General features: G+C 35.4%; 1 protein-coding gene across 6 annotated transcripts in view; it reads right to left on the bottom strand.

Moving 5' to 3' along the window:
- Pkn (serine/threonine-protein kinase N) overlaps window positions 1–18010 on the bottom strand; it is a 137160-nt gene that overhangs the window by 58772 nt on the left and 60378 nt on the right. For 4 of the 6 annotated variants that reach the window (XM_065367965.1, XM_065367968.1, XM_065367970.1 and 1 more), the window contains exon 2: window positions 3759–4113. In XM_065367965.1, the coding sequence (XP_065224037.1) occupies window positions 3759–4113 (355 nt within the window). Of the gene's footprint in view, window positions 1–3758; window positions 4114–12522; window positions 14839–18010 lie in introns of those variants that run through there. The other 2 variants (XM_065367967.1, XM_065367966.1) reach the window with 2 other exon arrangements.

The following is an 18010-nucleotide window of genomic DNA, read 5'->3' as shown; positions in this document are numbered from 1 at the left end:
CATTATACTTAGACGTTCCTCCTCACACCGTATAATCAAGTTTCGAGTTAATCGTATGCATAATATTTGTCGTACGCTGTATGCATGTGCGGCTTGTACTCGTACATGAGAAGCGAGCGCTTTTGTTTGGATAAAGCTTCGGTAATGCTCGGTTCAGTAAAACAAGGTCATGTGCGGTGTCTTACACATTTCATTAAAAAAAGAAAGAAAATAAAATAACACCGACAGACAACAATATACGAATATGAAATGGGCGGAAACTCCGTATTATTATTATTGCTTTCTATTTTTTACTCTTTTTCTTTTTTGAAAAATTCATCGAGGATCGAGTTCACTTTGCTTTGAGCATAGGTAGACTCGTAGAGGTACGATATTATGTATTGAGACGTACAATGTTCATACCAGATACGTCTCAAACTACATTCAGTCCTTCAATTGCGATATGTAAATTAATAAAATGACGCGCATCGTTCGAGAAACCCTATTCTACGAGTACAACAATAAGTTCATATTTTCAAAGACGTAAGTGGTAGATTTTTTCAAAAGCGACGAATGTCGTAGTTTCGCAATACGAGTACTCGTATTATTCGTATTCGTGCATTTCTCTCCTTTCATCTTCTTCATTCGCGAACACGAGAATAATTGAACGAAATGACGACGTACGAATTACGATATGTTTTCAATTATTCGTATCCGGATTTAATACGCATACAATAAGACTGTTTGAGCTTAAACGCGGTTTTTCAGTCACCACCAATTCACCATCCTCATCATCGCCTCGATTAAACATTACATAATCTCCTCTACAATATCAGGGACACAAAATCTAATCCATATTACGAGTAAACGCGATAAACTCGTACAAGTCGAGAAATTTTATTTCAATAAGATTATACGAGTATACGAGTGTTGCGAACGGTAAAGGGCTCATTTTGACGACCGATTAATAAATAAAAATACACGCGAATTAAATGTACTAACATGTAATTTAACAACAAAAACGAGTTCAATCGAGTAAATGACCAGTTTTAAAAAACAACCTATTAAGTTGTCATAAATTTGTCCATTGTCAAGTACACCTCGTATACACGCATAAAGACACACGATTCCGAATACTAATGCTCATAAAAAATGATTAAATGCAAATATACCTACATTTTTTTTCAATTCTCAATAAAGGTGAGATACGACATTAAAAGGAAATACTCGCATTATCGACATTTACGACTTTTTCAGTACGTCACCATCGAGTCTCCAGTTCGAATTTTGCGTAAAAAAACACAACACGTGCCCGGATTCTACTTATCTCGCCAAGTTTTTCACGTTCGTACTTTTTTTTTTTTTTTTTTTTTTTTTTTACATACTTAATTCGAGTTTTGAACGAATTTCGTATTTTGATCGGGTTCTTTCAATTACACAAATATATTTTCGAATTCTGTCGAGTTTGTGACAAAAAATTCAATGTTTTTCCTTTTCATTTACGTGAAAAAAATACATTACGCGTATATTACTCAATTCGTGTATAAAAGGAAGCTTCGTTGAAAAATGTTAAGAGGGAGGGAGGTAAGAATACAAGATGTCTCCGAAGCAAGATATAAAAGCAGGTTCTGGTTTTGAAATAGAACATTTTACTCGTATTCGTGTTTTTCGATTTGGAATGAGAAGTGGGACATGGAAGAGGGTCAATTTTTCTATGATTAAAAAAAACTAGCAAAAATATAAAATATTTCAAAATTCCTGAGAGAAATAATATGTTACCTATTGGAAAATTCCGAAGTTGGATTTAAAAAAATTGGAAATGGGATTTTTTACATTTTGGCAAAAACAAGGTTTTTTAATGAACCTAATTTCGGCTAAAAAAATAGCTTTTTTGGCAATTTTAATAAAACATTACAACTCTACTATCAAAAACTAAAAAGTGAAATTTTAGGCATTTTTTTTGTTGAAATGTGTGATTTTTTTTACGCTTTTGTCAAAAAAGGGAATATTTTTTGACAATTTCCACAACAGTTACACTAGTTGGCAATTTTGCCGGGATTGGTCTTCTGGAGCAATTTTGTCAAAAAAATGGGACATTCTGGCAAATTCGTCAAAAAATGACACTTTCTGGTAATTTTGTCAAAAGGACAGATTCTCTTCGGAAAAATTTGTGACAAAAAAAAGTGAGACTCGCGGCAATTTTTTCAACAAAGTGGGTCTTTGGCATTTATGGCAAAAAAGAGACTTGTCGACAATATTTTGCCAAAAAAAGAGGACCACCTTGGTAAATTAGTCAAAAAGTTTTTCAACCATTTTTCCAGAGAGTTGCGAATGTTTTGATAATTCTGAGAAAAAGGTGGCACTTCATAGCAATATACTCGTATTTGTAAAAAAAAAAAAAAAAAGTGAGACTCCTCATTTTAGAAAAAACGGAAGCCTTTGGCAATTTTTCCACAGAAATACTATTTTTCAACTATTTATTTTAGCCAAATATCGGAACCTCCTGGCCATTTCTGTAAAAAAAGTTGGATTTTTGGTGATTTTGTCAGAAAAGTAGCATTTTTTGACAACTCTTTTTCGACTATTTCGAGAAAACAGTGGGACTTTTTTTTTGAAATTTTGGCAAAAAAAAAGAATTCCTGGCAATTTTAGCAAAAAATAGAACTTTTCGCGATTTCTTCCAAAAGATAAGAATTACATTTTCGGATATTTTGACAAAAATGGGTGTGACGTCTCCTCTCTAAGGATAGTTTTAAATCGTGGATATGTTTGTGTTCAAGTTAACTTATTGTTCAGAATACTAAATTTAAAAAAAAAAGTCTGGTAAAATATCAGAAAACATAATGTAAGTATCTATGTTGAAAAGAAATTTGACAGGAATTTTTTCAAAAAATTAGGCTTTCAAGACTATGTTGACAAAAAAAAGTTATTGAAAATTATGCAAAGTAATGGTATTTTTTACAATTTTATCAAGAAAGCGAAACAATGCGAAACTTTCAACAATTTTTTGGAAATTTTTGCAAAAAGTGTACTTTTTAGAAATTTTTGCAAAAAGTGAATTTTTTTTCAATTTTACTAAAAAGTGATATTTTTTGGCCATTTCTTACAAAAAATGCACTTTTTGACAATTTTTTCAAAAAATGGGATGTTTTGGCAATTTTTTGAGAAAATTCGAGCGAAGGGCATGGACATTCTCTGATCCCAAATAACTCGTCTGGATCCATTTTCCCACCTTTTTCACTTCAACGACTCTCCCCTCAACGATTCTGAATATTTGAATTATTTTCAAAGTTGAAATTTTGGATTTCAATAAGGTACTGGAAATCGAAGCCACCCCTCTACCTGCATTTTGTTCAAAACTTCAGCGAAAGAACTACCTTTTTGCACAGTTTTAGTAGTAAATCGTTACATATTTTCGGAGATGAATGGCGACAAAACCCATTCACGAACATTTTTCGCATTTTTCACCGATTTAACCGTAAGGTAGTAAATCGAATAGCTACACACGAACACGTTACGTGTCTGCATACCATGATAGGTAGGGACTATGGAAGTATGGAGCAAGGAGCAATATACAAGTAAATAGCTTTACCTTCGAAGCGCACACCATATACGTGAAAAAATACTCGGCACGCAAGTCGCAAATGGATACAAAATTACAAATACAACACTAAAGCTACACCTACACACCTACGATACGCTACACATAAAGTATACCGTAGGTATAGCTATAGGTGTAGGTAAATTCGAATTGGTGAATCGTATATACTCGTACTTACATGTTAAATCACCGTGCGAATTATTACAATTAGGAGTCAACGGCTGCGTGCTTTGTCCTTGGGTAAGGATAATCTGCGACTCTAATTCTTGTAAATCGGCTTGCATTTCGTTCAGTTTCAAATTGGATTTTTTCACAATGGAGGCGACATCGGACAAGGTTTTCTTATCCTTCGACACATCTCGTAGTTTTTCAGCTCCTTCTTTGATTTTTAATTCTTTTCGCATTTCTTTACGTATGTGCTCTTTGAGCTCTTCCAGCTTGAAGGTTATAGCCGCCTCGGGTACATATTCGTTCAACTGCTGACGATACTTATGGCTGAGCTCGTACAACAGAGGATGCTGTATGTAATCGTTCTGTAATCATAAAAAACGACACAAATTTTTTACTTTTTATTACTTAGATATACTAGTACGTATACCTACGAGTACATAGTACATAATACATATATGTGTGAGTACACGCATGAGTATAGGTCTAGGTATGGGTAATCGGTACACTTCGTCGTACATTAACCAATCACCAATCGCTGCAGCTATTCATACTCGATTATATACGCTAATAAAAGGTCATCGTACTCCGAATTACGCGCCTGTAATTTCGCGCCGTGCTATGCTACGTATACCTGTACAGCGTACATCTACCTATGTAGGTAGCTCTATAGCTATAGAGTATTACAGATCGTATGTAATATTTCATTACGTGCTACATATTACACACATACGAGTATACTAGGTATAGGTACGTCTACGTTCCTTCTGAACGTCTACACTGAGTACATGGCATAATTCTTCAACTTTTTCTACACCTTCCGATGCATAATGGGTAGCTGTACTATCCAACAACCTGCTAATGATGTTAAGACATTGTAATAATGCAATTTGCGTAAAATTTTGCTCAATTTTTGGCAATTTCACTAAAATTTTCACACTTTTCGATTCATAGAAAAAAATTAACAACAAAAAAAAAATGTTCGAAACATCACTTTTTAAATTGGGCAATTTCAACATGTTTTTTGTACTTATCATGCAATTTTTGTTAAATTTTCTAGCAATTTTTTGTAGAGATTTAGAGTTTCAAAAATTTGCTGGAGTCTTCAGAAATTTCAAAAAAGTCGCTGGAGGCTCCAAAATGACTTGAAATCTACCTACAGTTGACTTTGTAACGTGTTGAAATTGAAATACGGGGTGAATTTTGAATTTCCAGCTCTGATTGGTAAAATTTTATGAAATTTCAATCATCGAAAAATCTGCTGGAGGTTCCAGTAATTTCCAAAAAGTCGCCGGAGGCTCCAAAACGACTGGAAATCTACCTACAGCCGACACTTCATAGCGTATTGAAATTAGTTTACAAAATGAATTTCGGCTTTCCAACTGCATTCGATGAAATTTTGTGGGAATTTCAAGTTTCAAAAATTTGCTGGAGGTTCCAGAACTGCTCAAAGCAGTTTGAAAACGTTTCCAATCAATTTGGCAGGTCGAAAATAGGATACATGGCAAATTTCAGCTTTCTAGGTCAATTTGGTAACATTTTGATTTTTTTTCTCATTTTTGGCTTAAATTTGATTTTCAAAAATTGACCAAAAGTCGAAAAATACACTTAAGCACTTGAAATTTCGCACTGGTGATGAATTTTTGCGTGCTCTTTCGATCTACTCGTAGCTCTGTCCAGTTTAAAAAAAAATTCGTGCGAGTCCCATGTTGGAAAGCAAAATCTGCGATTTCAGCTGACCTGTCAATCAAAATGGCCGCCATTTTGTTAGTAGGACCAACTTTTTTTTAGGCAAGTTTGTTTTAAAATGTTCCTTAGGATGTCCTCTTCAAGAAAAAAGTTTCCCGGAACATCGGAGGGGGGTGCAATTACTCCATTTATGCCATATGCTGGACTGCGAGACTTTTTTTGGACTACTTTGGCTGAGAAATTATAACTCTGATTTTAAAAGCCAGACTTCTTGAAAATTTGTGGCAAAAAAAAATCAATCGAGACTATTTTGAACATTTTTGGAAAAAAAAACACGGCTTTTCGGCTTTGGCAAAAAAGTTTGACATTTTGACAATTTTATCAAAAAGTGGGACTTATTTATCGAACTTTAAGCATAAAAAACAGCACAAAAAAAACATCTTGCGCAGTTCGCAAGATCAACCGACTTTGCTCTAAATATACCCCAGTAATTTACCAACATTTACCTCAGTAATTTACCAGACATTACTTAAAAATTTACCAATTTATCAAAATGCGCGGAAGTACACAAATTTACCGATTTAATGAATACGAAAACATCGACAAAATAAAATAGTCAATCATAAGTAGTCATCATATTACACTTTTATGAAATTGATTTTCAAATAAAAATTAGCGTACTTATGAAGACGTAACCGTCATATTACAAGTGGAATAATATATCAGGAAAATTGTTAACAAAAAACAAAATTATTACCAAAATTTACCAATTTACCAAAATTTACCAATTTACCAAAATTTACCGATTTACTAAAATTTACCAATTTACCAAAATTCACCTATTTACCGAAATTTACCTATTTACCAAAATTTACCAATTTACCAAAATTTACCAATTTACCAAAATTTACCGATTTACCAAAATTTACCAATTTACCAAAATTCACCTATTTACCAAAATTTACCAATGTACCAAAATTTACCAATTTACTTAAATTTACCGATTTACCAAAATTTACCAATTTACCAAAATTTACCAATTTACCAAAATTTACCAATTTACCAAAATTTACCAATTTACCATAATTTACCAATTTACCAAAATTTACCAATTTACCAAAATTTACCAATTTATCAACATTTATGAATTTACCAAAAATTACCCTATCAATTTACTAACATTCGCCTCAGTAATTTACCAGACATTTCCCCACTAATTTACCAATTTTTTACCGAATTTTTACCGACTTTTTACCGACTTTTTTAGTTACCCCAGTAATTTACTGCCAAAGGTTTTTTTTTACCAATTTACCAAAAATAACCCCAGCAATTTACAAAAATTTAATAATTGGAATACCAATTTACCAATAAAAATTATGCCATTAATTTATCAAAACAAAAATTACTCAAGCAATTTACCAAAATTTTCGACCAACTTTAATTATGAGTAATTCACCAAAAATAACTAATCATTTTATTTACCTGCTAAAAATTACTATTAATTCACCAAAAAAAAAAAATATCAAAATTTACTGGCTATTTACCAAAAATTTACTTAATGTTTTTTGTTAAAACAAAAATTACACTAGGAATTTTTGAAAAATTTTGATTTTTTATGGCAAAAAAATTTTGGACGGATAAAATTAACAAAAAAATTGACAAAAAAAAATCAACAAAAATTTTCTTTTCTTGACTCGCGCGGGATTCGAACACCCGACCTCCGGCGCACCAATCTGCAACCTACACACCCTAACCACCCCATCTGTTTGTTGGGGGTGAGCCGTTTGCGAGATATAAGGGTTTACACAAATTTCAGCTTATCCCATAACGTTGAAACACACTTAAACGTTCATATCTCGTAAACGGCTGAACCGATTTCGACCAAATTAAAAATTTCTCTAGTTCAGTATCAAAGCAATATTTTGCCATCATCAGTTTCGACTTAAAGTTCGGAGCTTTTGAGTTCAGCGTGACACAAATTTATACATAAATTGATATACCTATATATAAATATATAAATAAATATATATATAAACTTATCTCGTTTTGCGCCATACGTCTTATCGTGATCAGCACACTCCAAAACGTCAAGAAAACCCACCCCCACCCAAATCCTCAACCATCATGACAAATACAATACCTTACTTTTCCGTTTCACGGCAAAGTCGGTAAAAGGGTAGTAGGTCACACGAGCTAGATGCAGGACTGTTAGGTACCCTGTAAACGATACTTTACGAAATTTTCGCTCAATTTTACTGAAATTTTTTACAGTTTTGGTCATTTTCACTCACTCGAGTGGTATTTTGTCAGCCGAAACGTTCCTATTGAAAAATGACTTTCGACACCAATTTTAAAAAATCATTAAATCATCGTCTTCACTAGACGAAGCTTCTACAATTATGGTGCGTAGAACATTAAAATCACAAAGCTCAAATGAAACTGTCATTAAAAATAATCTCACGAAGTCGAACAAACCAACTCGACTCCTACTCAACGTCGACGGTGCGCACGCGCCGCATCACGTCGATTGACTACAGCACTGCGCAATAATTAATCATTAATTGTCTTACAAGTACAATAATAAAAAATCTTATCAGGAAAGGGAGTCGTACTATTAATATTTACAACGAGACTAATACAACACTTTTATGGACACGAGCACTTCACCTCTCATACACTTGAAAAAAAAAAAATACGCACAATATCATCCAACCAATGCATCCTAATCTTTGATTTGCTCATTTTTCAACACGTCAGTAATAAATACTCGTATACGATAATTTTTGAATCTGCATTGAAGAGAACTTGTCCACATTCGGAGGTATTTTAGTGAGAACCAGTATCAAATCATCAATCATGCCAAAAAATTTGACGAATAAGAATTTCTCCACTCTTTAATAATTTAACATTAAACCAAAACCTCCTTCCAATACTTTTTACTCCCTTTCAAATTATAATGTCCAATTACCCACATGTACATATAAGTACCCGAATGTAATTAAAAATCCACGCCTTCTCTTTCAAAATGCCCTCGAGAGAAGGGCTGAAAAATTGGAAGATAAACTACTCGATTTACCTAAATACGAGTATACAAATTAATTATGCGTCACACTCGAACGAAAATAAAACCATCGAGTTGATAATTTTCAACTTCTTAATTACGAAACCGCTATAGAGAAAAACCTTGCCTCGATGGCTGCAATCAAACGGTATCGTCACTTTCGCCTTCTATCGAATATGTCATTTTCGTATCGAATAGAAAGCGATTAAGCGTACTTTTTTTTTTTTTGAGAAAGGGAGAGTGTCGTTTTGTCATTCAGTATTCGAAAAATTAGGTACCAATACCAAATCGAAGCGAAAGAAATTGATATTGTTTTATGCAGCGTAAAAAAAAAAAGATCGAATTTACTGAAACGTAACCATCGAGTCGAAGATGCACCTCGAAAACATCTCTTTCGTTTTCCGAGACAAATGATTGAATCATTGTTTCGATATATCAAACAATTCTCGAGTCAACTCGCGTAAGAAATTTTTATTTGCACGTTGGCGAAAATGAAAAAGAAAAAGGACGGCGCTTTCGAAGGACTCGCGAGATTAAAAGGAGAAAAATAATACGTAAGACTCGATTTTTCAGTATTAGGTACCTGTTATTTTTCATCTAATGCGTTTTTTTTTTTTTTTTTACGAACGCGATAAGTGTTTTTAATAGTTTCCTTTCGGCGTTGTCAGTACAGTGAGCAACATTTTTCATTTTCTTTATTCTAAACTTGATCGAATAGCGAGAACTTTTCACGTCGAAATGAAATATCGAAGTTATCGCCGCAAACGATGAAAAATTCGCTATGGTACACAAAAGCACATCTACTATAATGCTAAAAGCGACGCGGAATAAAGCATTATCCAAATATCGAGTGCGCGGAAGAAAAGGAAAATACATTAAATGAATATTTTTCACCGATATGAAAAATTGAACTACCTAAGATATTAAAAAAGATACTTATTGCAAAATTCCCCACAATGATTTCAATTTTAAATTTCCTACTACGAGCTTTCGTTAACGCTTTTTTGAAAAAGAAACAATAGTACCGGAGTAATATTTGAAATTTGAAATTAGGTAGTAAATTTTTTTTCAAACGATGTTTCTCAACAGAAAAAAAAATTTTTGTCGAACGGAAAAATATTTTTAATTTGTACTTTCAGCCTTTTCATCTTAAAACAATCACTAAAATTATTCATCTTTCAACGGAGATATGCCCCTTACTTCTCCCTTTTCTCCGAAGTATTAACGCTTTTACTCGTACGATAGTTTCAGATAAAATGAAAAAACAACATAAGCAAACAACTGAACGAATAAAACAATAACAGTTCAAGTTGCCTCGAGAGGAAGCTTTAGTGGATTTTTCTGTGGGCGATATTCGATCGAATACACGATAAATTCGTCAACGCTGAAAACTAATCCAAATAATCATTCGTTAAATTAACACACCATACAAAACGTGAAACCTAAAATGATCGATTTCTTCGTCAAATTAAAATGCAATCAAACGAGCATCTAGTTCGGAAAGAACAACAAACATGTCATCGATTTTTCATTACAAACCCAAATAATCGTGTAAAAATTTTCAACTTTATTCAATCATACGTTGCTAGGGCAACATTGAAAATACATTTCAAAAAAGTGACGTCGTTGAACATCTACCTTTTAAAAAGAAAATCCAAATATCGAATTTTGATGTTATTTCGATTCGTACGTTCTGCAGGCATTGAAGAAAAACACCTTCAAGAAGGATTTCAACTTATACGACGACGAAACCGGTTGATCTCGTCATCTCGAGTTTGGGGGAAACTTCGACACGTGAAAAGTTACGTAGAAACAGTAGAAACACATTTTCAAGCTAATCGAGTTGATTTTTGGATTTTTGATCGATGATATCCTTCATTCGAAAATTTTCAAAATCAAATTTGCAAATGCATCTTATTAACGTAGAATATGCAATACCTTTTATTCATATTTTTACGATTATAATTATTCCACCAGTTTCTTACATGTACTTTTCTTTCGATATTTTACAATACCACAAAATCACTCGGAATGCATCATTTTTCATCCCTAATTCCGCGATAATAATTATCACTTCGTCAATATTAACGATTCGAACATCCAAATGAAACCCATCCGGCATCCGATGAAATTCCTGCACATAATGAAATAAAGTAATCGATGACCTAGTAACGACGCGAGTACATACGCTTTTTTCGACCTCCTCCGCCATCCTCTCCTCATGGTACGGGGTCTCTCTGTTAACTGCACAGTGCACAGAGGAAAACTGTGATTTCCCACGGTATTGGTATCGCCATTACATACTATAGAGAGGCAAATCGGCGTGCTTAAAAATAATCGCCGAAAATGAAAGTCGAGCAATTAACTCGTTCGTTCGATAATTTTCCAATTAGGTATCAAGAGACGTCACACTGATGAGTAAATTGGGTGACGCGGAGAACAGCTAAACGTCAATTGCTTACCATCCAGGACTCCCAGTCCCAGTCCCAGGCACGAGAAACCGTACAAGTTTAAAGACATAGCAACATTACGAGGTATAAACAAACCGCTTTTTCAATTTTTATATAGGTTTAGGTGTACTTATTTTATTTCGAATAGTGTCGTTTGTCTACTCGAAACCATAATAACGATAAATTGTGTAACATTTCAGGCTTTACGTTTATATGCTTTAATATACATAATGTAAAACGAGACACTTTGTATAGGTAGGATAAAAAACGAAGAAAGAGAAGCACAAACGCGTATCGTAGACATAACACGGTATGTCTCGCAAGTCTTGCAAAATGCCAAGATGATGGAGGTGTATTCAAAATTCAATCCAATAATAGGTAGTCGCTTCTTTTTTTTTCTTGCCATAAAAAATATTTTTTTCAAAATTCACCTCTTTATTCGTTACGTTCCTTTAGGAATTTTAAATTTGTAGCAGGATTTGGGGGGGGAGGGGGGAGGGTAAAAATTGATTCAAAATCAATATTTTTCTACGTTAAAAATGTTCAAAAAAAAATCGAAAATAATTCAAAATTCTGAAAAATAAGGAGCAAAATAGAAAATGATCGAAAAAAAAAATTGGAAAAAGCAGGATTTTTTTGTACTTGGGACTTGGAAACGTATTCGAAAACTCGGTATTTTTTGTTTTTTTTTTGGCAAAAAATTAAGACTTCATCTCGATTGGGGCAAAAAATTGGAACTTGTTGAAAATTTTAGCAAGTGGCAAAGAATGGAGATTTTTTGAAAATTTTGACAAAAAATTAAGACTTTGTCGCAACTATGATAAATTTGGCAAAGAATCCGGCCTCTTTTTTTCGTACAAAAAATAGGATGTTTCAACTTTTCAACAAAAAAAATTTGGTAAAGTAACTGAATTTTTTTATTTAAAAAAAAAACAACATATTTTGATCATTTTCGTCAGAAAAATGAACTTTTTCGACAATTTCGGCAAAAATTAGGATTTTAGATAAAAATCAAAACTTTTAAGCAATTTTCAAACTTTGAGAAAAATTGCAGAACTTTTTCACAGAGAACCAGAAGTTTTGGGCAATAACCGGTGACTTTTTGGCTGTTTTGCTCAAAAATAAAATTTTTAGCACATTTGCTAAAAAATAGAAATTTTTTTCAAATTTTGACAAAAAATAGTAATTTTTGACAACTTTTTTGATAAGACAAGTGGGACGACCTTTTCCGGCAATTTTGACAAAAAATCGAAACTTTTTGAAAATTTCGACAAAGAATCGTAACTTTCAAACTTTTTTTTTTTTCTAAACAGGACTTTGAGACTCAAGTTCGATGAAAAAGGAATCAATGACAAATTTGGTTCCCATCCAAATCTAAAATCTTTTTTTTTTTCAATCCACCTCGATACAAATATTTTGTACTTCAGAACCACTGTAATGGTATGCGTAGAGGATTTTCGAGACACACTGTATCGCACTCGTACACAGAATGTAATTTGAACTGCACACCCATACGCTGCGACACACGTATCGTACACATAATTAATAAACATTAATAAACTCGTAATACGCACCAAAAATAGCAAAGATTTATACTTGGGTTGACGTTCAATTTTCAAAACCATTTTCACGTTATTAAATGGTCGATCTCGCGGTACACATTGTGTAGTATCTGCGTACGATACGTACGGATGCAGTTCGCCTTCTTCTTATTATTATTTTCTTTCTAATTCGTCGTTTGTCAGCAGCACGAGGGCGACGAAGTGACGGACGTCGACGTCGTCGTCGTCGTCGTAATATCAACCGCGAATGTAAATATGCTCCTTATACTTAAAATATACCGCATACACGTACGTATACATATATCGTTTACGTCAATTAAACGAGCTCTTTCGTTAGAGCTTGATCGCTGTCCAACATAAATTTTTCGTCTCGTAAATATCGCACTAGTCGCGAGAAACGCGAACGATACCACCAAATGACGCTGCTGACGTTCGCTGTAGCTGTAGCTGTAGCCACCAGATCGTCATCGTAGAAATTTCTTCATCTGTTATAGTATACTCGACGTATAATCAACTAATCAATGCTACAGGTCACCAAGAACTAGAAGAATACACAAAAATCAAAACCACATACGCACGCCACGCCGGTCATCTATCATCTCTCGACAATCACTTCTTCTCATCTTTTCTGCTCTATTTATTCATCAATCAAACGATATTATATTCTTATATAAACAAATGTTAAATTTCAGCAATCGACCCCTCCCTTTATATAGTGCTGCTTGGAAACTACTCGTAAATTTGCAGCCAGATTCAGACTTGGTTCTCGATCATCGAATCTTTCACTATATTATGAGTTTATGACGAACCAACGGAACTATTAGCAATCGTTAATCAAACTTGTGTCGAGTTTAAAAATGAAAGCAATACGAGTAAAACTATCGTCCGAATCGAGTTGATGAGGCGAGAGTCATTACACGTCGTTTGTCCTTTTTTGGAGTTATCTTCACGCCCTTTTAAGCCGACCAGAGCACAGGATTTTTCTCAGAAATTTTCCAAAAAAAAAAAAAAAAACAAGAACCTGCGTTAACTCGCTGCTTTTGAAATCGAATTTGAAAGTTCAACGAACAGCTCTGGTTAAAAATTCCTTCAAAAGTGGGATAACAACGCTCGAAAATTGTAATCGAAAAAATGATTAACTCGAAGACGTACTACGTACTTTCTCGTTCACCTACATCGAAAACGAAAACTTTCCCAATGCACACCTGGTTCATTGATAACTTTGTACGAAAATCTGCACTAAAATATTGCACTGGCACTGGCGATAAATGCTTTCAAAATTCCGCGCCAGAAGCGTTCTGGAATATAGCGAAAACAATCGCCGTGAACTGTCACGTTGTAAATAATAAAAACGTACGTTCGTTGCAGCCTCAGGCTCGTCATTGAACTTGCAAACTTCAAATCTTTCGCGCATCTAAACTCGCAATAAAGCAAATCACCTCGCAACGGCTGCGGCTGCGGCTACCACTAACTCAACTACCTTAAACGGGAACCGGGATAGCAATTTCGAATTTTCGAATATTCGAACCGGTTCTGCGATCAGCCACAGCGAAACGCCCACGACGAATAAAAATTGTCAATTTATCAACCTCGAACGGGAGAAAAACACTCGAATAGTTTTGATAGAGATCACTAATCACGCAGGTAGAGATGTCGATACGATTAACACGATGCTTCCGGGCATTTGAGGCGAGATTGCAGATGTATACGGAAATAAGTTGACATATTCGACATCGACAAATTACGTAATTCTCGAGTCAGTTCGCCAATATAGGTACGTGAATTTCGAATTTCAACTACTCGTATACGAGATGTACCAGTAGAAATCTTGGTAAAATCGGCGAGTTCTTCGAAGGTTAATGATCTGTTTTTGCATCAATCGATCAATTGATCAGCAAAAACTCGATGGAAAAGATCCAGGATTGTACTGATTCGTAATAGGATTACCTATATGGGTCACTGTCACCATCACCATCACTGTCACTATCACTATCACCACCGAACACAGGTACGACGAGTAAATTGCAACTAATCAGCACATTCGAATTGACCAAATCAGTTGGGCGAATCTCGATACCGAAACGACGACGACGCGAAGCATGTGCACGACGATCGACGAAGAATAGAAAGATGGTCCACGATCGCGAACCGGTGCGGGCCTTCGAACACGTCGCGACCGATGCCGATGCTGTCGAGCTCGACTCGCGCTTGGTAGGTACTCGTCGTACTAGAGTACATACAGCAATCACCATCGGCACTCAGCAGCCCACATCGAAACGCAAGAGTTTTCCCGTCCTCGTCCTCTTGTTGGCGATGTCGAAGCCCGAACTCCCGAACGCTACGGAATCTCTGTATCGGCATTCGGCATCCCTACCTATGGTACTCGTACCGTCGCGTCGTCTATGAAATCTGCGGTTGAGGCGGCGCTGCGGTGCGTGGCTTCATGGCAGCATGGCTTGTGGTGTGTTGGCGTTTGTTCGAACCGCACAGTCACAGATACAGATACAGATACGAGTAGATAGCGATTTAAAGCAATTCTCGTAATTATCGCTTCACCTGATGAACAGCAACCGTTTAACTATCTAGTTAACGAGCGTGCCTTTACATCTTGGAAGACTACTTCGTCCATTATACGTTTACGTACCATTTACCGTACTACGACTACATACTACGACGAGTAGCTACGAATTTCATTTTCATTTCGTACCACACCAATCACCACACGACGACAAAACTACACGCCAACTTCGACCATGACGCGACGCGACGACCAAGACCGTGATTTAAATACTCATGCACGAGGCATAGGCATCGGCATCGGCACCCACTTCAACATAGTATTTTGTAACCATGACGCGACGTCGCCGCCGGATATTTACCAAGCACAACGTCTCAATGAGCTGCGATTCGGATTGCTTCACTTTTTACAGCCTAATTTGCACATCTCTATTTCAGGTGCTAAGTGCTTGAAAAAGCACATTCGAGTCTACCACTACGTGATGATGGCATAGCATTATTTAAACCATTCGCCAGCAAAAAAGTCAAGCTCTGATGTTTGAGAATCTTGCACGAATTACAGTCCCAGGTACCTCGCAACAAATCCGACATGAGCACCGGATCCATTCAAAGTGTCAAGAGAGGAGATTTTATGAGATGGAGACGCGGCATCTCCAAGGTTTCCAGTAAATATCATCCTGAAATTGAGCATGTCCAATCTTTCAGAAAACTGATAGTCGGAGAGCCCGCATAAGGATCCATTGCACACCCCCCCCCCTAGGGTGCGGCCCAATTGTATGAAAAAATAATTGTTTTTAAATTTTCAACGGCACTACCTCAAAAAAGTTTCCTTAGATGGTAAAAATACAGAATCCAAAATTTGAGCGATTTCCACGAATATTTAGAGGTCGCTCAATGCCCATTTGTGAGGAACGAGGGTCGCGCGCCCGAGCCTACAACATTTCCACCATAGTACCGTGGACAACGCGACGTGTTCTGCCTCACGCAGTCGTGCTCAATGTTACAACTCGTTTCAATAACTTTACACAACGAATGATACGTTAGCTCATCTTTTCCTAACGTCAGGGTTGTACAAAAAAATATTTTAAAAAGAAAAAAATTGTTTGAAACGTTTTTACCCGTTAAAAATGAAACGTATTCAAAACGCGTTTTAAATAACTTTTAAACGAAATTTTGGTGTTCTTTTTTTCCCCAATTTCGTTTATGCTTAGTGATTTTGATGCTACAAGTTTTAATGTACATTGTATATGGTGTCATTCTTCCAATAAAGTATTAAGTTGCACATATCCTACAAGTTAGGTACTATTCTGTGTAAGTATCTTATACCTCAAATCCGCAGAAAACAAAAAACGGTTATAAAAATTCCTGGCGATAATTTATTCTTCACAAAGTGTCAGAAATTCATATTGTGCTTAGAAAATTGAAAAATATACATGATGCGTAAATATTTCCTTCAGTACTTAGGTAATCTTGTTGAGAGAAGTTCGTAACATTGAGCGCGAGAGGATACGTCGCGTTGTCCACGGTACTGTGGTGGAACGCAGTGTGCTCGCGCGCGCGACCCTCGTTCCGCACAACTGGGCTTTGAGCGACCTCTAAATATCAATTTTTCGAAAAACTGTTCAAATGGTATTTTTTTTATACAGAATTGAACAAAATTACGGGTAGTCCAATTTATTTTTTCAAACTTTTGTTTTGGGCCGCACCCTACCCCCCCCCCCCCCCGTCGATCATCCGGGACACATTTTTTTTCAAAGTGGGAGTCCTAGGGAACATTTCTTGCCCTTGTCCTCAAAAAAAAAAAAAGTGGCCCACTGGCCCTACATACAAAATGGCGGCCATTTTGATTGACCGGTCAGCCGAAATCGCAGATTTTGCGTTCCAACATAGGACTCGTACAAAATGTTTTAAACTGTACAAGGGTAGATCGAAAGATCAGGCAAAAATTCATCACCTGTCAAAATTTCAAGAGCTAAAGTGCCTTTTTCGATTTTTGATGAATTTTTGAAAATCAAATTAAGGCCAAAAATGAGGGAAAAAATCAAAATTTCACCAAACTGACCAAGAATGCTAAAATTTGGGATATACCCTGTTTTCGACATGCCAAATCGATTAGAAACGTTTTCTAACCGTTTTCAGCAGTTCTGGAGTCTCCAGCAGATTTTTGAAACTCGAAATTCATTCTGCAAAATAGTTTCAATGCGCTACGAAGTCGACTGCAGGTGGATTTCAAGTCATTTTGGAGCCTCCAGCGACCTTTTGGAAATTACTGGAGCTTCCAGTAGATTTTTGAAACTTGGAATTTCTCACAATTTCATCAAATGGAGATGGAAAGGCAAAATTCGTTCAACAAACAAATTTCAATACGCTACAAAGTCGACTACTGATGGATTTAAAGTTGTTTTAGAGCCTCCAGCGACTTTTTGAAAGGTTGTATGGCGTTTTTTGAAAAATAGAAATTTCCAAAAAGTAGCTGGAAGATTCAAAATCATTTGAAACCACCATGCAGTCGACTTCACATCGTATATTGAAATTAGTTTGCGAAGTGAATTTCAGCTTGCTACCTCAATTTGATAAAATGTTGTGGCAATTTCAAATTTCAAGGCGAATACTCCAGTAATTTTCGAAAAGTCGCTGGAGTCTTCAAAACATTTTGAAATCCACCTGCAGTCGACTTCATAGTGTATTGAAATTAGTTTGCAGAATGAATTTCGGCTTTCCAACTCCATTTCATGAAATTTTGTGGAAATTTCGATTTTCAAAAATCTGCTGGAGGCTTCAAAACTGCTCAAAACGGTTAGAAAACGTTTCTAATTGATTTGGCATGTCGAAAATATGGTATATCCCAAATTTCAGCATTCTTGGTCAATTTGGTAAAATTTTGATTTTTTCCCTCATTTTTGACCTAAATTTGATTTTTAAAAATTCACCAAAAATCGAAAAAGGCACTTTACCACTTGAAATTTTGACAGGTGATGAATTT

This window comes from Planococcus citri, chromosome 5 (genome assembly GCF_950023065.1).
Source record: "Planococcus citri chromosome 5, ihPlaCitr1.1, whole genome shotgun sequence".
In the NCBI taxonomy this organism is placed as follows: domain Eukaryota; kingdom Metazoa; phylum Arthropoda; class Insecta; order Hemiptera; family Pseudococcidae; genus Planococcus; species Planococcus citri.
Note: the sequence above shows the minus strand (reverse complement) of the source record. Positions and strands in the feature narration are given on the sequence as shown.